This window comes from Ambystoma mexicanum, chromosome 1q (genome assembly GCF_040938575.1).
Source record: "Ambystoma mexicanum isolate Mex_15411 chromosome 1q, UKY_AmexF1_1, whole genome shotgun sequence".
Classification (NCBI taxonomy): domain Eukaryota; kingdom Metazoa; phylum Chordata; class Amphibia; order Caudata; family Ambystomatidae; genus Ambystoma; species Ambystoma mexicanum.
In genome coordinates this window covers 184,772,447-184,793,964 of record NC_090922.1, presented here as the reverse complement: position 1 = coordinate 184,793,964, position 21,518 = coordinate 184,772,447, and the positions used below count along the sequence as shown (strand labels likewise).

General features: G+C 49.0%; 1 protein-coding gene across 1 annotated transcript in view; it reads right to left on the bottom strand.

Moving 5' to 3' along the window:
* Positions 1 to 3,411: 3,411 nt before the first annotated feature.
* The window catches only part of LOC138526369 (dickkopf-related protein 3-like), a 1,508,461-nt gene continuing 1,490,354 nt past the window's right edge, over positions 3,412 to 21,518 (bottom strand). Inside the window, exon 8 of the mRNA XM_069637031.1 lies at positions 3,412 to 3,950. Coding sequence (XP_069493132.1) covers positions 3,575 to 3,950 — 376 coding nt within the window. The 3' untranslated portion in view covers positions 3,412 to 3,574. The remainder of the gene's footprint in view (positions 3,951 to 21,518) is intronic.

Here is a 21,518-nt window from a genome sequence, read left to right as displayed (position 1 = left end):
TGGAAAAACCTAAACAGAAGCCAAAACTGTTATTTTTTGTAAAAGCTGGTTTAGTCTGGGTTTGTCAAAGGCGCAGGGATTGGTGCGGAAGTCACTGATACAGCATCAATAGTAACTTGAGGCCACAGGTACCCCATTTGCCACAAAGAGGTGACACTGCATGGGATCCCAATTGACTGGCTGCATACTGGAGGCAGTCACCGTGTGCTTTCGAGGCCACCATGTTGTTTCATCTCCACAACTGCTTAGTCAGAGTTTAGTAACGATAATGCGCCATGGTTGACATGTTTAAAAGTGCATCAACATTGCATTGTTTATGTTATTTGTTTGAGCTTGCTCGTGTTATTTCACAATGTTTCTGTTGTCTCTAGTGTTTCATCTGCTTTTAATTTACAAGCAAAACAAGCTAGTGTCAGCACCTCCGAGTCAACTACCTGACCATAGAGCACCAAAACATCTCAACGATGGCATGTGGCATTCTCTACAAGTGATGTGGTTTTAAAAATGGCATGTAGACTGACCCGTTCGATACAGGTGAGGGAGGCCTGGTATAAAGCTATGGTGCAGTGGCATCACATCCCGAAGTACTACATAAGCACTACTGTAGCGCCCTCCTGCTGGGCGCCAGCAAAAAGCTATATAGACAAACTCCAAATGTTACAAAACGAGGCTGTTCGTGTTATTTTTGAAATCCCGAAACGCGAACATATCTCGCAGGCAAGAAGAAGCCTTCATCTCCCTGTCGCTGCAAGAACACATTTCATAGCCCTGTCAATTATCCACAGGTGTATCCAGGGCAATGCTCCGCTCTAGTACCCAAGGATTGCTAATCCCTCCCAGGGCCAGAAGATCCCGGAGCCTGGGACGATCATTTGCTGTTCTTGCGACTCAAGCCTGGAACTCCTTACCCATCAAGCTGCACTTGGAACCTCGCTATCTGCTGTTTAGAAAGCATTTGAAAACATTGCTATTTGACTAACTAGTTACACCCCCTGCTTTTGCCAAATCTAGATGACTGATTTTGTTGTCCTATGTTAGCGCCCTGATGCCTTCGGGCTTCCGGCACTAAATAAATAAATAAAATAAGATCTATCCCAATACATCACTAGTCTGCTGGAGGGGCTGTTCGGGGAGAACGGACTGGGTACATATATGGTGGGGGTACCCGGTGTTAAAAACCTTTTGGGAAGTTATTACTGCACGACTGATTGGATTTATTTTAAAGCCAACAGGGTGCTAGGCCATAGAGAGTGGCTCTTGAGGCTTATGGATCCGAAATTAAGACTTCTGTCTAAAGCCCACAAGACAGCTTTGAGGATCCTCCTCATTGCTGCACGGCTTGTTATTGCTCACAAATGGAAACAAAAGGATCCTGCGTCGGAATGCGATTGGCTGCCGAAAGTCTGGCACTCCTTGGCAATGGAATGGACAACTTATACTTTGCAGGGGGATTACGGGGAATTTCCGAGGACAGGGGATTCCTCCTTTCCTTCCTTCGAAGTGACTTTTTGTATCAATGGTGCCCTTATAGAATAAGAATTCTGGATATACTGTAGGTCCCCTTTGGCTGTGATGATTGTAAAGACCTGGAATTGTACTTGCTTTGAATCCTCTCGTGTTTTTCTGGGGGACGGGGGGGGGGGCTGGGATGTAGGGTGTGTAGGGGGGATTAGTTGTAGTATGTTTAACTATGCAAAATGTAATCAACACAATTTAAAAAAAATGGCATGTGACTGGGCTGTCCTCTTCATTGATTTAATATGTACTCTTCAAATTGAGAAATTGAAACCTCATTATTTAGTAATCTTTATCGCTATATAATGATATTGCAAATTTCAAAAGTTGTGGGTGGTTTTCTGATCTTTGGCACGCCTTGCAATCGACAATGCAAGCTTCTTTATGCTATGAAAATAAGGCTGAGATCCATCGAAAAGTAAAGCCCAATCGGGCGTTAGGGACACCACCAAGTGAAATTGTACAAGAAAAAATACAGCACAATATACAACCCATAATCAATAAACAGTAATTAAATGGCGATTATTTTCATGTACCTTGTTTTTTTTGGAAACAAGTCTAGATGTTACTATTTGGTAGGTCAACGTGTCCAGCTTTATGCACAGACTATGAAATGTCAACCATTTGCTAGGGGACCTCAGAGCTGCTCTCTTGACTTTTCACAAGGTCTTGGGTGAAAGGACTTTGAGGGCAAGTACTTCTAACAGACCCTGGATTTGTTGCTTTGCTTAGTGAGCGGGGGTTTGGGACCCTTTGCCTTTGCAATTGGAAGGCCAGCTCCTTCCCCTAACAGATCAACTTGAAAGTAGAAATATTCAAATCCTGCTTTCTGCCAAATAATCTGCCATGTATTTAAGCAACACATTTGAAGAGGAAGGTTCCTCTCTGTTTTTCACAACACATAAAGAGGCCTTCTCCTTTTTAATCCTGCAGTTTTGCAGGGGGTATTTTAGATTAAAAATGACACTCCAAACAGGCGAAAAGTAAGAAGTACCTTGCTGTCCCTTTTGTGCACAGTTGCAGCCACCGTTTCTCTTTTTTCACTGACCGTGTTTGGCCATGTGTAATACTTTTCCAAGGCGCAGGAGAGAAGGGTGTGAGGGGAGGTTCTTCTTGAGGGGCCTGTGCTGTGTAGGGCAATTGAGGCTGCTGTTCCTTTGAGGTTCCTCCCAGTCCAATCCCGCTGTGCAGCGCTACACAGTAGTGCCCATGTGTTCTAGGATAATCTTGCACTCCTTGAACAAGTTGGCACGCTGACAGAGCCCTTGGAAAAGAAATTGTGGGGAAGGACGCTTGGCACGCCAACACATAGGATACATCGGGTAATACAAAGAATTATTAAAAGCATAATTAGAAAACCATCCCAAAATATGAATGTATACATTTTGGATTATTCAGACTGTTTATGTTTTCTTGGCGATGTGATAGCGTTGTGTAGCGATCACTGTTTTCTTCCCTGTGCATATGTGACATTCACTGTGCTTGACCATTTGTGTTGCTGTACAAAAGCATAACTGTTATAAAATCTCACTTATGCATAAATAACATGTACGGTAAAGACACAAGTAGTATAAAAGCATTGCTTTTCTTTCAAACCATACCTAGTATTCGGAAACTGAGGACTAAATCGCTGAAGTTGCACTGATGTGTTCAGCTATGCACCACTGCTGCGTCATTTGGACCAACATTTGTACCGACCAACCAGCACAAAAACGACTTTGGCAGCTACCAGTGTAAATTTACCATTGTAAATGTGGGTTATAAATTGGCCCCGAAATTCGGGTAAAATTGCCTGGAAATGGTGAAAAAATGCCCAGCACCACAAAAATTCATAGCATACGTCTCTGCATATCTACTGCCACTTTCTCAATTGATAACCTTCAGAAATGAGACACATTTTGCTGAGAAATTGGTGTAATGTAATATAGGATAAGGAAATAGCAGAATAGCAAAAAAGAAGACATTAAGACAAGGCGGCATAAAAACCCAAAAGAATCTTAGAAAGACAGATGCTTTTCTGTAATCGAGGCACAGACCGCAGGGTCATGAAGAAGAAAACTTAATAAAAGCCTGGCCCGAAATACTGTCCCATGTCGTTGGCCAACTTCTTCAGTTCTTTGAAATCCAATTGAGAAGGACCCATAGCATCTTCTATGTACCCGTCCAGCGGCAAGATTTGTTCGCCAATCCCACCCTCCAGGTCCTCCCTCAGTCTCTTGATGGACTCTCTGGCTTCGTTCTCGCTCTCTTCGGCTGCACCAGGTAAATCCACTACAGCGAGCTGGCCACCTTGCAGTTGCCAAGGCAAAGGTTCTGCGTCGTAGTCGGCGAGCTCCTCATCACGACGAATGATTGCCTGCACGAATGGGGCTTTCCTGATGTCAACAAAGCCTGACTTCCTCTCTGGCTTTTCACACGTGGAGAAAGGGTTAAATCTGTATAGAAAAAGAACATTGTAAGAATTCATGTACCACAGTGTTGTCAGCAGGCCTATCACCACCCACATTTATAATCAGTATCGATAAGTGACACGCAGGTAACAAGATTTCAATATTTTGGACCTTTTTACAACATTTCAGAAGTAGCTCGGGTGCTCTGATGTTCAAACAAGGGGCAACAACTTCTTCCCAAAACGGACAGCGGGAGAACATATATGCAGTCAACACTTAACTTAAAGCCGGGCACCTACCACGAGGACTACATGGGCTTTACAGCGTTTCTCTATCAAGACTACCAAACACATTTTATACCCACATGTGAATGCTGGCACACTGAATGGAGAGAAGAACAGCAGAAGATCTGAGGGTGGCCTCCTACAAGGGGAGCAGAGGGCATGTGATGACGTGGTATTTGGGGAAAGCAGCCAATACATCATATTGCATTGTTATTTCAAATTCTGCTGTTCTTCCAAAGCATATTAACCTATTTCCTAGAAATTGTCTACCAATCCATTTGTTTAATGAATGAAAATCTCCTGAAGCTCTATGTTACACTATACATAACCAATATACTCACCTTTCAAACTTTGCACGTGCACTCTACATCAATGTTTAAAAGGCCCTGAATTCTGTGCAAGTCATTTTAACTGAGTCCTTTGCCAGCAACGTTCTCCTAACTCAAGACTGAACCCTGGTATTGGTTACTCCTGCACTATGTTTATGAAAACTGGCTTCTTTTTAATAACCTTTACTAAGTGGTCTGGACATTACGCCTAATATGTATTTCACGCCCAGGTAATCCAATAACTTAATTATTAAAAACTTTTTAAGGTTAAGTAAAATAAAGCTGTCCCTTTTTTGATGACGTGTGGCGTTATTAGTCTAGAGCTGTTAGTGAGCTTAGTAAAAGGGACACATGTCTGTGGCTCAGAATCCCAAGTTTCTACGGGTTACATTTTCAGGATGAGAAGCATCATTTATTGTTGTTGGGTGAAAGGGATGTCTCGGAGAATTGGAACAGGCATGACAGGAGAATGCAAGTGCAGTCTGAGCAAGAGGAACAGGGGAAAAACGCAAGTGTGGGGGAGTAGAGAATGGCTTCTTGAGCAGAAGACATAAGGCTTTATATCCTCTTTGTAATTTCATGCCCTTAAATTACAAAGATTTCCCCATTTTTGTGTCTCCTTTTGATGGGGCGAGGAGTCCCTCCCCCTTCCACAGCCACCTAACCCTCCTCCACCCTTTCCCATCCTCCACAGTACCTCTCTACATATATCTATTTATTTTCCCCATGAAGTAATTTAACACTTTGTAACTTATGGCAACGAAACCATGGTATTGATTTAGCTGCACAGCTCACAAATTAGTCATTCTAGAAGACGGGGTGTACTGATTGCCCCTACCTCGTTTATTAAATATGTCTGATACCTGGTCTGTGGTTAGAGATATTGGATCCTGGAGAACAGCTGGAAAATGTGGGTAGGGTCTCGAGTTAGGAGGAGGCAAGCTGCGTCAGGTCAGCCCTATTCACAAGTCGGTCGACAAGACCTCAGACTTTCTCCCTCCTAAGCCCAAAGCCAGGGCGTATGTTGATCCATGGATATGGTAGATAAGAGTTAACTCAAGAACGTGTGCCTTCAAAGAGCCTGTGTGCAGTTGAGGGTGGAAATACGAGAGATGTAAAGGTTCATGAACCCACAGCCACAAAGCAACTCTCAGTACTCGGACCTAGTCAAGGAGTTGAAGGGCAATCCAGATCTGAATGCTAATAAATATGTATTCTCTGCACTATACTACCTGGTCCCTAGGCACCGGGGCTCCCAAGACAACCATTGACAGGACTGAAAATAGATCAATTTTCAAGTAGTGGCAAATGGGGGCAGGGGGCAGAAGTTTATTAAGTTGAAAAGAAGAGTACTGTTAGGGAGAATTCTCATTCTATGGCTAATTTCCCTCACCTAGTGAGTCCCCCAGCAGCTTTGCTGGATTTCTGGAGTTTATTTTTTCCACTTGGTGAGAGTGTGAGCCTTTTTCCCACTCTTACCAATGTTCTGCCATGTGTATTTCGACTGTCTGTGTGATCTTGGCCTCTAGAGCACACCACTCCATGAGCCCCACATTTTGTGTTACACAGCACCTTCAGTGCAGTAAACACAGGGTCGTCTTTGAGACTTCCCTCTGACTCCATTTTTCTGGGGCTGACTACTGTCCCCCAGAAACATGTAAAGTTGCCATTAACTGTATGTAGTCATTTAAAAACTACATACCCGGGGGGCGGGGCCAGGAGCCGACTTGACTGGTATGCTTGCCTGAGAGCTCCCGTCTGGCCCAATGCGCCTTTTCAAATAAATACTGTTTTCCGCTCCCGTTCGTGCCTGGGATTGCTTCCACCGGTGGGGGAAACACCTCTGCACCCACCGACCGAGTGGGTCCAGGTTTCATCCCGGAACTGATCGATGCGGCCTCTCAGCAGCCCCGGGACCCACTCGGCAGAGAAATGGCCACCGCAGCTCCGAGGCCCAGAGGCTGCCCAAGAGGGGGCAGAGCAGTCATAGCGTCCCTGCCGAACTGCCGCCGCAGATACTGAACCTGCATGAACCCGCTCGCTAATGTGACCCACTGCCTCTGGACCCAACATACAGTGCCGATCGAAGCAGCACTACACCTTAAGGCAGGAGGACCGCCGGCTTCCCGCCATCCCCCACCTAACGGGACACGACCGCTAGCCCGTCTCCTCCCTCCCGGGCTCCGGGATTAGGCGGCACTGCGGTGTGCACGCTCAAGCTGCCGACTTGCACACAGCCCACGCAGGTGCCCATCAGTTCCTCTTCCGTTCCACCCGAGCCCAGGCGCCTCAGCGCTAGCCAAGCCCGCCAGGAGTGCGCGCTCTCCTCCTCCACGCAGCAGGGCAACGCAACCACTATCTCCGCTGGGGATCCGGCCCAAGAGCTTCACCCCATCTACTCTGGGCACCAGACAATGTGAAAGGCGTGCCTCACACGTCGTCTCAATCAGCCCGGGTGTTTCTGCCATACCCACATCCAGGAGCACCTGCTACTTTTCCTGCACCCACAGATCCCCAGGCCCGACGACCCGACGCTGCAACAGGGCCTCCCGCCCACTTCCCAATAGCATCAGTGTAAGATCTTTCCCCCTGACAACCCTGCCGCTGCTCCCAGCACGGCCCTAGCCGAGGACCCGAACTTGCACCTCAATTCCTGAGACAGCCCTCTGATCCTGATCTCCCCTCCCTCCTCTGCCTCCCACACCCAACCTCGCAGCATCTCTGGCCCTCGGTCCCCCCCTGGACCCACGCTCCACAGCCCTACAGGGGTTGCAACCCCCACCATCCACGCAGACTGCCCCGGGGACGCGGACCCCCCCCTCATCTAACTTGGACTGAACAGTCCCCTGCACCTGTGGAGGGGCCTCCGAGGGGCGTTCTACGGATCCCAGGAGGAGAAAGCCATAACATCATACAGTAGTGCAGTAACACACCAGAGTCCGCATCAAGAGGTGAGGAGTTGGGGGGGGGGGGGAGGAGGGCATCTTGCCTGACCCAGGGGGGCAACTGGAGTGATCTCCCGCCTCCTGGGCCTCTGGTCATCGGGCCACATAGGATCTATCCTGCAAGCCAACATAACCCCTCACCCAACCATCTAGAATCCTGGCACCTCCTGAATTTCTTTAAACCCCAGATATATACTCTTCAGGGCAGACGGTTGCCGTCCTGGGACTCAGAGATCCATCACCAAAGCTTCCCTTATCTCACGAAATCCTCATAGTCTCACCCACACTGTGGTGTATCCAGTCACACCCTCCCACCCACAAAAATGTCTAGAAGTGGGAAGGTAGCTAAACAATCTGACATTGTCGCCCTCATGGCTACCTTAGCAGCTGAAAGGACCAAGAAAGCCGACCCACCGGAGGACACTAGCAAGAATAGCACTCCCTCATCCACAGGATCAGACCCCATTCCACCACAAGTTGCAACCAAAACCGATCTGCAAGACCTACTAGCGGCCCTAACCAGGGAAATCCAAAAAAGTACTGAGGAAGTCCCTAAGAAAATAAACTCACTGGACAAAAGAGTGGGGGAATTGGAGCACCTGAGCACCGAAATAGAATCTGAGGTCTGTGACCAAAGATTTAAAAATGAACATGACAAGGACAGAATAGCCGCCCTTGAGGCGAGATGCATCGCCCTCGAAGCAAAACAGGAGGATTTGGAAAACCGATCAAGGAGAAACAACATCAAGAGTCTGAGGTATCCCAGCCACTGTCCCAGAGTCAGAACTGAAAGCTTACATATTGGAGCTATTCCGATTCATCATCACCCTTCCAGAAAACTCCCCCCACGAATTAGACCGGGTACACAGAACAGTTACAAGGAAATCTTCCACGCTTCCCCCAGATGTCTTAGCCAGGATACACTTCTTTCAAATAAAAGAGGACATCATGCGGGAAGCAAGGCAAATGCGACAGATCACCTTCCGAGGGTCCACGATCTCACTTTACCAAGACCTAGCGAACTCAACACTCCAGAAACGGAGAGCACTGCGACCCCTGACGGTCTGGCTGCAAGATAAGATAATTCCATATCACTGGGGATTCCCCACTTCAGTGAAATTCAAATGGGATGGATCACAGAGACAAATACAGTCGTTGAAAGAGGCAGAGAAACTCATGGGCATAAACAACGCCGATGCCAAATCTGAACCCGACAAATCAGTACGTCCTCAGCGGGGCGGCTCCCCGGGGGAACGTGGTCCAAATCCAACAGACGGCGGAGAATTAGGGGGCCTCCGAAGAAAGACGGCGACAGGGGATGAACATGTGGCAATGGCCCCCTGGTCCAGGAGTCCGTAGACCCCTAGCATATGGTCCATTTCAGCATTTCAGGCCGTCCAAGGCCCTTCTGGAGCTATAAAAAGCAGAGCACAATCACCGGCACAGAGGCGCGACCTCTGACGAGCTTCTCCATGGTTCAGCGCGGCAGCCCAGTTGGCCCACACCGAGCGCATTGGTGCCACTAGTTCCCCAGTGGCAGTAGGAAAACGTTTCTCCTACCAGTTCAACGTTGGGAAGGGGGGGAGGAACAGGTGGGATGCATGGGACTTACATGAACAGCCCCGCCGCTACGGATATCACCCGTCCCTGACCTCACCCGAGGACTCTATAATACAACATGCAACAACAACCGAAATCAGATTCATAACTCAATACAACCGCTACATCCAATCCAAGACTCACAGTATAGGCTGGGGGAAAGATTCATGAGACGCATTCTACACTACATCGCAAGAGATGGCTAACTTGTACGAATTAAGAATCCTCTCCTGGAATATCCAGGGGATGAACTCACCAAGAAAATGCAGATCTGTTGAACACCGCCTTGGTCACCTATCCGGAGACATTGTTCTACTGCAAGAAACACATCTGCTAGCGGAAGATGAATATCGAATAAAATTCAAGAGATTCAAGCAATCTTTCTTCGCCTCCTCTGGCTCGAAGAAAAGGGGAGTGGCAATTCTACTCAGCGACAAAATCCCACTGTCTAATATCACAATAAGGAGAGACCCAGAGGGCCGGTACCTTCTACTCAAAGGCTTCTTCGAGGAACTTCCCGTCACGATTGTGTCAATCTACAGCCCCAACACCTCCCAAAGCAGCTTCCTCAGTGAAATCCTCCCAATCATTTTAGCCTTCCGTGAAGGCCACTTGTTCATAGGTGGAGATTTCAATGCCACACCGAACCCACAGCTAGATAAAACGCTTCCCCCTACGAGGGCAGACTACACGCAGGCCCTGGCCTTAATCAAGCTATTCAGAGAAACAGAGACAGTAGACGTCTGGAGAATACAAAATGATACCTCAAGAGACTACACGCACTACTCCAATGTCCACAAGGGATATTCGAGAATTGACTTCATTCTAATCCCTGGCATCCTTTATCCATGTGTCAACAATGCAGAAATCCACATATGCATGATCTCCGACCACGCGCCAGTCTCCGTGAATATAGCCATCTCAGGCCAGAAAAACCCCATCCAGAAGTACTGGAAGCTAAATGACTCACTCCTACTAGACATCAGTATGAGAGCTGAAGTGGAGGTCTCAATATCCAACTACTTCAAGGAAAACACCACGCAAACATCCCCCATCAACATAATCTGGGATGCAATGAAGGCGTGGTCAGAGGTGTACTGATAGGGGCTGGAACGGAGCAACGAAGGGTCTCAAACATAGCTGCATCCAAACTTGAAAAAGAAGTATCCTTATACGAATCACAGTTAAAAGTTCAATACTCAAGAAAAACCGATATGCATTGCGCCGACCGGACAGCCAAATCCCTAGCGTATACAAAACAGTTCTATTACACTAAAGGGAACAAAGCAAACAGGATACTAGTGCAGAAGCTAAGAGCGATCCGAAGTCGAAACAACTTACTCAAACTACGAGCGGAAAATGGAAAGGTCTTTTCTCTGAGACAGATAAAATCAATGAACTGATGAGATACCACAAAGCTATAATGACCAGCGAGCCAACAAACCTGGAGGACCTACCAGTATATCTGGGGGCGCTGCCATCCCGCAACCCCTCTCAACTAGAACATCTGGAAGCTCCTATTGTAGATGAAGAAGTCATAGAAGCCATCAAATCCCTCAAATCCTCCGCTCTGGGCCCAGATGGCCTGACCGCAAACTTCTACGAGAAATTCGCCGGAGTGCTGGCCCCCGAGTTATCTGCCTTATTTAACTCCTTCTTATCCACGAGATCAGTCACGAAATCCATGGCCGAATCAATCATGGTCCTACTGCACAAACCCGGGAAGGACCCCGAACTGCCTGATTCCTACCGTCCGATATCACTTTTGAACAATGACGGGAACATTTTCACCAAAGTGTTACCCAGAAGGCTAGGCCCGATCCTCCCAGGCTTAATCGACCAAGATCAGACAGGGTTTATCGCTGGAAGAGGGACTCATGACAACGTTCGGCGAACAATTAACCTAATTGAGTGCGCCCACAAATCAAAAACGGGGATGGCAGTGATCTCACTAGATGCCCACAAAGCCTTCGACCGAGTGGACTGGGGCTATATCCAAGCAGTCCTGCAACGCTTCGGCTTCGGCCCCAACTTCACGTCATGGGTCATGGCCAACTATCAAATCCCCACCACACGACTCCGAATTAACGGCACTAGGTCAGATCTCATTCACATCACAAGAGACACCAGACAGGGCTGCCCATTATCACCCCTAGTCTTCGCTCTGTCCATGGAACCCTTCGCTGCCAGAATCAGACAAAACGAGGGCGTAAAGGGAATTCAGGTGGGTGACCAGGAGTATAAAATTGCACTATATGCCGATGATGTGCTATTGACTGCGACAAACCTGTCAACTTCGCTGGGGGCAGTGAGGAGGGAGATCGAGGAGTTTGGGGCCTTATTGGGATTCAGGGTCAACCTGTCCAAATCCTCAGCATTACCCATCAACCTTCCCTGCCAGAAAAGGGTCCTTCTCTCCTCACTCTCACCAATCCCCTGGGCAAATGAGGCAATTGAATACCTCAGAGTTCGGATCACCAAAAACCCATTGCGTTTGTACTCAAACAATATCCCACAATTACTCAGTGCCCTACAGAATGATCTCAAAAGGTGGAAGCAGCAAGAAATCTCCTGGTTTGGGCGAATTACCGCCGTCAAAATGAACTTGATCCCCAGATGGCTATACCAATGTGCAGCACTACCATTACAGATCCCTACCCTTGCCATACGGGCTCTACAAAAGAAAATACTGGAATTTATCTGGGGGGGGGGGTGGGGTGGGGAAACCCCGGGTCAACAAACGAATTATGCTGAAAGGGAAATAACAGGGGGGGCTGGGAGTCCCTGACTTAGCCAGATACTCACTTGCCGCTCAACTATCTCACGCATTTTCCTGGGTGCAAGAAGTAGACCTCCCGAAATGGCGACTAATCGAAGAGACCTGGGGCCCGGTCCCACTATACGATCTCCCACACCTGCCATCGATAAAACCAAAAGCAAATGCCGGGCCCCTATCGGCCACAATGGTCACGACCCAATGCTGGAAAGCCGCAGTGCGGAAATGGGGAGTACGAAGCGCCCTGGGTCCCATGTCCCCCATATGGAACAACCCTGAATTCACACCAGGAAACCCTCCACAGGCTTTCCAGGCCTGGATAGCAGGGGGACTGGCGAAAACTGGCGACTTCCTGGAAGAAGGCTCACCCATCACATTCGATAGGTGCAAAATAAAATTTGGAGTGGGTGAGCAGAAAGATTCCGTTACTCTCAAATCAGGCATTGGATGTCACACAGGAGAACTCAAGACAAATGTTCTAGAGAACCAACAGCACTGGAACTCACATTATCATCATCGACCAGCAGAGGCAGAATTTCCACTATATACCTAGACAGATCTGATCCGACAAAGAAAGAAAGATATATGACAGAATGGGAAAAGGACATTGGACGGGAAATAGCAGTAGAAGACTGGGGGAAAATTTGGGCCAGATTGCACAAAAGCTCGCAATGCGTCACGAACAAGGAAGGGGGTTATAAACTGTGTTATAGATACTATATCACCCCTACTCAAATCCACAAAGCCAACCCTGAAATTCCCGACACATGCTGGCGCGGCTGCCCGGTCCCCGGATCTCTATTCCACTTAGTGTGGGCCTGCCCAAAGGCAGAGGTATATTGGCGGGAAGTGCTGAAGCACATCAAAGAAATATCCAGGCTCTCCATCCCTTGGGACCCAGGAATAGTCCTAGGCGAAACCGGAGAAGGCGCATTCCCGATCTCAGGCCAAATCCCTCGCCTATGCAATCACCTACTACCAGCTGCGAAAATTGCAATGGGCCGACTATGGAAAGACAAAAATGGCCCCTCGATCGCCCTATGGTGGGCAAATGTTGGGACATAGCAGTTGCGGAAAAAATCACAGCAATACGTTCAGACTCCCTAAATAGAACTCTGAATATATGGGACCCATTCTTGGATTGTGCAGCCAAATACCCAGCCCTCACCAGGAGACCCCCACTCACAAGGTGGCTCCAATGTAGCCCACTCTACTGAGCCCCGAATGACCCCAAACATGCCGGAATCAAGTCGGACAACCATCCGGGACCAAGATGACCCAACTGCTACAGCCAGGATCCCGCTGTCTCTCTCACCCCCAGCCTATAAAGGCATCTAAAGACTTCAATTGATGTTATATCTGATAATTATTGCATTGTTGTACTGAATATACTATTTTGCAAAAATCAATAAAATGTTGTTATGAAAAAAAAACTACAGACCCAGTACACCCCATCTTACATGGAGTATTGGAAAGGGTAAATTCCTATTCCTTTTTGTCTGTGCCTCTCTGAGCTTTGTTTTGCTCTTAAGACTTGGCTGGTGGCAGTGGTATCTACCCTAACTTTTCTACCGCGGTTGTGCTATATAAACATGGTATTGTTCCAGGCTATTATATTAGCCTCGAACATGAACCCGCTTGACCAAATACTCTTTCATTTGGCTCTGGTCGGGTTTATTCGCCATTTCTTTTTGTTAAAGTCCTTCTTGTGTTTTACTTTCGCGGAAAACCAGGTTTGCTTTCTTTATTCACCGTCTTTTGGCGGGCTTCTGCAGAGAAGCCCTCCTCTTGGCGCCTGGGTGCCTAGGTGGGCTGAATGTGAGGGAGGGGTGTAGTCACCCCCTGCACAAGATATCCTAGCAAACCCATGTCGCACTTTGCCATGATTGGCTGAGATGGTTGTCCGGGCCGGACAACCCCCCTGCTGCGTGATTGACAGCCAGGCTTGTGAATGGGGGATTTTCGCATAAAGGCAGGACTCTTGGGCTGGAAGTCAGAGTCGCCACTGGAACTACAAGGAACCGAAGAGAAGTGGAGAATAAGATGGCTGCTGCAACTACCAAGTCCCGGTGAAGCCCTGCTGCAGTCCTGAGCTATCTACCCTTCGACGACCAGAGAAGATCCAGTCCGGAGTCTTCTTCCCTTGAGCCTGGTGAGGTCAAGCAGCTCATCTTCCACAGCCAGAGGATCCTCTTCGTGCTCGAAATCGCTGCACACCGCTGTAGTGGTCCGGATAGCCATCTGAAGAACCTCTCCTGTTTTAAAGGAGCACACCTTTTATTCACCGTCGCTGCTGCTGGCCTCATACCTGAGTAGTGCAGCTCACTCCAGACGTCCTCCTTCTTGTCCCCACGACTGAAGAGCCAGGAACTGTGAGTCAGCAGGAAACTACCAGGAACAACTGCCGTGGCACCAGCTTCATCAGAGAATAAGGTACTGTGTCCGATTTCGAGGAACTAGGGTGAACCTCTCTTTTCCTCATCCAAGGCTTGTCCTTGTCTTTTCTCCTTCTTATAACTTTTGCTTCCTCTTTGGACAATATCCAAGTACTCCTGGCATCCTTGAATCGTGAACTATCTGACTGTGTGATCCTCGACAACAGAAACCCTGTTCCACCTAACAGTGGCACAGTACTACTGACTTTTATCTTCGGGTTAGGAAGTGTTTTCTGATTCTGTCTTCCTTGACAAAAGTATTGCTGAGGATTTTTGCCCCCAGCTCTCTTTGGTTAACTGAGGTGCTAAGTGTGTTTTTACCCCGGTAACATTTCTTTCCGCGGATACACGTATCTTTAATAAGACCGAACTGTCATTACTGTCAAAAAGTGAACGCATATGTTTTCTCTGTAACGTCTTTTGTTTCACAACACCGGTCCGTCAAATCATAAGGTACTTACCTTGAGTTGTCTTATCCAAAGTGAATTGGTTGAGTGTAGTGTATTTTTCGTGTGGTTTTAATTTAATAGAAGTGAAGTGTTTTGCAAACAGATGGTCAAAATTAAATGTACTTATATTTTTTAACCAGAAAAATTGAGTCAGTGTTTGCTTGAGTCACCGTGATTGTGGTCCTTTGTGTAATCTCTACTACTGCTCATTTTCTCTTCAGTAAGTCTGGCTGCTCCGCTACTGCTACCACTTTAACAGTGTAGTACGGGCTTGTACCAAAGGTGAACTTGTATTGCCACTTGTAGTCTTAATTGTGTGTAGTGGTCCCTAAGGGCACTGCACAGGATTCTGCCTAACAGGTACACTGTCATTTATTTATTTTATACATATATATATATATATATATTTGGATTTATATATTTATATATATGGAAGAGCAATGCGCTTTTGATCACAAAAGAAAGTATAATAGATAAGATATCAGATTTGACGGAAAGCAATGATCTTCTTACAATGGGGTGAGTTTGAGTGACATTCTGACCGGGATGTGGAGGGGAGTGAATGGAACAGTCACCGGGGCCAATACATGGGTGGACATACATAAAGGACAATCAGAATTAGACATTAGGTAGGCAGTACGGCCAGCTGTACTCCGATGTGACTATGATGGATGAAGTGCTAGAGTGGAGGCAAAGAAACCGAGGGACAGAGGCTGGTTAGAGGTGACGGAAAAAATGTCAGCTTGAAGGTAGATGAGAGGTAGGTTAAGAGGGTAACTTGGAGGCGAGGAGGTAGGCTTTCAGTTTGGTTTCGAACAAATTAGGTGTGGACTGTTTCTCGGATGTCCGAGGGAGGAGAATTCCATGCGAGTGGAGTAAGAAGCGAGAAAGAGCGGAAGTGAGGGGCAGGGAGTGTTAGACGCTCCTCTGCACATCAGAACACTGCTAGTACCTCCACAACACCTTCCCTGGGTTCCCACACTACTACCTCCAGGTTTCGAGACTCACGTGATGTGGTTGCCCCAAAGGACCGAAAGCTCCGTACCGGTTACACTGTACATGCCCGGTTGCAGCCCTTCCTGCCATGGAGAGCATACAGCAGAAGGGGCAGCGGAACGCTTCCGCATCGAACAATCATCCGTTCACGTGATTCACAGCGGCGTTTCCCACGTGACGATGGAAGGCGTCACATGACTCGGAAGCGCACAGTACTTAACGCTTGATGCACGGAGCACTCACTGCTTCTCAGCTGTCTTTCGACTCTGTTTGGCGCTACGTTTGGACTTGCTCTGTTGGTTTACCTTGACTTTGGATCACTCACCTGGACTCCCTTGGATTATCCTTTCGTACCTTTGCTTGGAACTGTTTATTCATTGCTGAACCTCGACCCGTCCCTCACCTGCCTTCGGATCATCCCTTGGTACTTTGTTGGACTTCTACGCCATTGCCCTTTGGGAACTCACGCTACGCCTCCAGCTCTAGTCTCAGGTGGGCTGTCCTGTGTCCACGTGTGACTCCAGTCTCTGTTGTTCTGGGGACTGCCTCTCATCTGAGTCTCGAACCTCCCTCACTAGGTCTCCCGGGTTTTCCAACCACCGGATAGGTAAGATTATTCAGATCCTCTGATTCTTGTATTCTATTGTATTTGCCTGGTACTTAACCCTGTTCTTTCTGCAGCAGCATCGGTGTTCCAGAGGTTCCGTGGATCCGGGAAGTAGCATCTCCCACCTGTGGCTCCAAAGGTCGGCCAGCGGGGTTCTTTTGGTTCCCCTGTGCGTCACTTGGGGACGGAGTTCTCAACGGTCTACACGACACTCAAGTCAGAACAGACTGAGAAGCCGTATAGTCGTGTTGAACAATGCAGGGGTCCACAGAAGAACCCATAGCTGCTTTAGTACAGGCAATTACAGTATTAAGGGCAGATATGGCCGCCGCAATCACCGTGATTCACCAAAGGCTAGATTCCATACAGAGTGTCCAGCATTCCCTCCCTGCAGACTCTGAATTCGGGAATGCTGCCACTCCAGCCACACCTCCTCCATTGGCAAGTACCCCAGCTCCAACCCCGGTGGTCCTTCCAGCCCCTTCTCCCCTGGCTGCTCCTGAACGTTATCAAGGCGACCCCAAGAAGTTCAGGACCTTCATCAATCAGTGCAAGTTACACTTCCTGTGCAGACCTCTGGCCTTCCCTAATTCCACTGCTAAAGCAGCCTTTACCCTTTCCCACCTGGCCGGAAAGGCTGCCGCTTGGGCTAATCCTTTACTGGAGAACAATAGCCCGGTTCTCTATGATTTTGATTTGCTAGTTACCGAGATGTCCCGAGTCTTCGACACCCGACACAAGACACAATCCAGGGATCTGGAGTTGTTAGAACTAACCCAGGGTAGAGGGGCCTTGATAGACTACATCACCCGCTTCAACCAATTGGTCGCCGAGACATCATGGCCAGAAAGCAAGCGGGTGGTCGTATTCTATAGAGGGTTGAGTAATCCAATGAAAGATGCCTTAGCAGTGGTCCCTTCCGTGCCCACTCAGTATCAAGAACTAGTGGACCTTGCCCTGCAGGTAGATGCACGTTGCTCAGAGCGCAGGGCTGAGTTGGGCTTTTCCCATCCTACAGCGGTCAGTACTCCCGCCTCCAGCACTGAGGAACCCATGTCCCATCACGACATCCGAGAGAGAACGTAGGAGGGTGGATAATGCATGCTTTTATTGTGGCACCACGGGACATTATGTTAAGGAATGCCCTCGACGTCCCAAGAAGTCCCAGGTTTTTCGGACAGCTCGACCCTAGACCCGGAGACCAGGTCGAGCTTCCAGTCCTCATCTCCGGGTGCCTCTCCTGCTTTCGCTCGTGTCCAGCCCATCTTTGTACAGGCCACTCTTTGTCCTTCTGCGGGTATCTCCCACGCAGTCGCGATCATCATTGACTCTTGGGCCACGGGGAACTACGTAGACATTGCTTTAGCCCATTCTCTCAATCTGCCTTTAGTGGTGAAAACCCGACCCGAATCGGTTCAGGCCGTAGACGGCACTGCCCTAGTCTCTGGTCCCGTTAGGCACCAAACTGCCCCCCTCTTATTGACTATACAAGACATTCACACAGAGACACTAAGTTTTGACCTGATCACCACACCCCAGTTCGGTATCATATTAGGAATACCCTGGTTGCGTGAGCACAATCCTCTCATTAATTGGCAAACAGGCACGGTCCTCTTTGAGTCAGATGTCTGCCAGAACTTTTGTCTCCCAACCCATCAGGAAACAGATACTCCGTCACGGGCCTTGGGAGCTCTCGCTCAGCTCACATTGAATGACGGTGAATCAGTGGTTGTGAATTCCCATACTGTTGGAGGGGTAGTTAGCGGAATTCCCCCTGAGTACAAAGCATTCGAGTCAGTGTTCGATCGCGGTTCTTCCGAGGTGCTTCCTCCACACAGACCATATGACTGCCCGATTGAACTAATCCCGGGTTCTACCGTTCCTTCGGGCAGGATCTATTCTCTGTCCCCCTCGGAAGAACAGGCTCTGAAGCAGTATGTCCAGAATGCCCTACGACTAGGCCACATCCGCCCCTCTACTTCACCAGCTGCAAGCCCTATTTTTTTTGTTCCCAAGAAAGAGGGGGATCTACGTCCTTGTGTGAATTACCGACGCCTTAACGCCATCACGAAAAAGGACAGGTATCCAATCCCTTTGATCACCCCCCTCCTGGACCGATTATCCCATGCCTCCGTTTTTACCAAGCTGGACCTTCGGGGCGCGTACAATCTAGTGCGCGTCCGCGAGGGCGATGAGTAGAAAACTGCCTTTTGCACCCGTTACAGGTTGTATGAATACTTAGTCATGCCCTTCGGCCTATGCAACGCCCCGGCCACATTCCAGCGTTTTCTGAATGACATATTCCGGGACATTCTGGACGTGTACATGGTTGTTTATCTAGACGACATCCTGATCTTTTCGCGGGATCTTGATGACCACGTGCAGCATGTCCGGGAGGTCTTATCCCGTCTAAGGAAACATTCGCTGTTTGCCAAACCCGAGAAGTGTCAGTTCCATAAAACATCTGTTGAGTTTCTGGGCTTCCACATCACCCCTGGGGCTCTATCCATGAATGAATCCAAGGTGAGGGCAGTCCTAGATTGGCCGATTCCTCAGACACTCAAGGCCTTGCAGGCCTTTTTGGATTTTGCCAACTTCTACAGGCGCTTTATTTCGTCCTTTTCTACAATTGTGGCCCCACTCACGGCTCTGACTAGCCCTCAAGTACCCTATCAGTGGCGGAAGGAACATCAGGAATCCTTCGAGGCTCTGAAGACCGCTTTCACCACCGCACCGACCCTTCAGCACCCCAATCCCGAACTTCCATTCATAGTCGAGGCTGACGCCTCTTCTTTCGCCCTCGGTGCGGTGTTGTCTCAGACATGTCCGACCACGGGCAAGTTGCACCCAGTGGCATATCACTCTCGCAAGTGTTCCAGTACTGAGGCCCATTATACTGTAACGGAGAAGGAACTTCTGGCTGTCATGGACGCCTGGCACACACTGACTATGGATTTCGTGACCGATCTCCCCAAGGTGCAGGGTTTTGATACCATCTGGGTGGTGGTGGATACATTTACTAAAATGGCTCGCTTTGTCCCCTGTAAGGGGATCCCTTCGGCCCCGGTCCTAGCTGACTTGTTTTTTGAGTCTGTTTTCACGTTGTTTGGGCTCTCTTCTGTCCTTATCGCCGACCGGGGGTCGCAATTCACGTCTCGTTTTTGGAGAGCTTTGACTAAGCTGCTTGGCATCGATACCAGGTACTCCTCGGCCTATCACCCCGAGACTGATGGACAGACCGAAAGGACAAACCAATCTATGGAGCAGTATCTTCTGTGTCTTATCTTGCAGCAGCAGTCCTCCTGGTTGAGTGTTTCACGGCTTGCCGAGTTCGCCTACAATAACGCGGCTCACTCTGCTACGGGTCTCTCTCCTTTCTACGCCCTCTATGGCCAACACCCCAGGGTCCTGCCCATCCCTGACGCCTCTGTCTCCTTGAATCCTGTGTCCACGGCTTGTCTTAGAGATCTGTCTGCTGTTCATGCTCGTACTCTAATCGACCTTACTGAAGCAAAGGCCTCCCTGAGGTCCTGTGCTGATGGCAAGCGCCTGGCTGCTCCTCCCCTTGCAGTGGGTTCCCGGGTGTGGTTGTCTTCCCGTCACCTTCACCTGGTTGGTTGTCGGAAACTTCTGCCTCGCTTTGTTGGGCTGTATGTGATCTCCCAGGTTGTGAATCCAGTGGCTTTTCGTCTGCTTCTCCCAAGCTCTTGGCGAATCCATCCTGCTTTCATGTCTCCCTTCTCAAGCCTTGGTCTGATTCCTCCCGTCTTCGTGCCCCGGTGGCCCCGGTGTCCCTGGCCTCCCCTGATGTCTTTGAAGTGTCAGCTATTCTGGGTTCCCGTTGGTTTAGGGGTGGGCTTCAGTATTTGTTGGACTGGACGGGTTATGGCCCGGAGGAGCGCTCTTGGGTTTCCGCCCTGGACGTTAACGCTCCTCGTTTGGTGGCCCAGTTCCATCGGATCACCCGTCCTGCCCACGGGGTCGTGGGCCATTGGGGGGGCTATGTTAGACGCTCCTCTGCACATCAGAACACTGCATGTACCTCCACAACACCTTCCCTGGGTTCCCACACTACTACCTCCAGGTTTCGAGACTCACGTGATGTGGTTGCCCCAAAGGACCGAAAGCTCTGTACCGGTTACACTGTACGTGCCCAGTTGCAGCCCTTCCTGCATTGGCAGTTGCCATGGAGAGCATACAGCAGAAGGGGCGGCGGAACACTTCTGCATCGAACAATCATCCGCTCACGTGATTCACAGCGGCGTTTCCCACGTGACGATGGAAGGCGTCACATGACTCGGAAGCGCACAGTACTTAACGCTTGATGCATGAAACACTCACCGCTTCTCAGCTGTCTTTCGACTCTGTTTGGCGCTACGTTTGGACTTGCTCTGTTGGTTTACCTTGACTTTGGATCACTCACCTGGACTCCCTTGGATTATCCTCTTGTACCTTTGCTTGGAACTGTTTATTCATTGCTGAACCTCGACCCGTCCCTCACCTGCCTTCGGATCATCCCTTGGTACTTTGTTGGACTTCTACACCATTGCCCTTTGGGAACTCGCGCTACGCCTCCAGCTCTAGTCTCAGGTGGGCTGTCCTGTGTCCACGTGTGACTCCGGTCTCTGTTGTTCTGGGGACTGCCTCTCATCTGAGTCTCGAACCTCCCTCACTAGGTCTCCCGGGTTTTCCAACCACCGGATAGGTAAGATTATTCAGATCCTCCGATTCTTGTATTCTATTGTATTTGCCTGGTACTTAACCCCGTTCTTTCTGCAGCAGCATTGGTGTTCCAGAGGTTCCGTGGATCCGGGAAGTAACATCTCCCACCTGTGGCTCCAAAGGTCGCACAGCAGGGTTCTTTTGGTTCCCCTGTGCGTCACTTGGGGACGGATGTCTCAACGGTCTACACGACACTCAAGTCAGAACAGGGAGTGCCTTTACTCCCTTAGTGGCAGATCCTCCTAGTCTGGTGTTGGCGAGTATGGACTATTCTTAGCCTACACTGAGGTAAGACACCTTTTGTCAATCTCCAGGACTACCAGAAATGTCATCAGGCCTAGTACGATAGTCGCTTGTCTGTCTCATCTCCTACCTCCCTCTCCCCTCCTTATCATTGTCTTAGCTCTTGAACTATCTGAAATGTCGCCAGGCCTAGTACCATAGTTAATTTCACATTCTTAATGTCTCAAG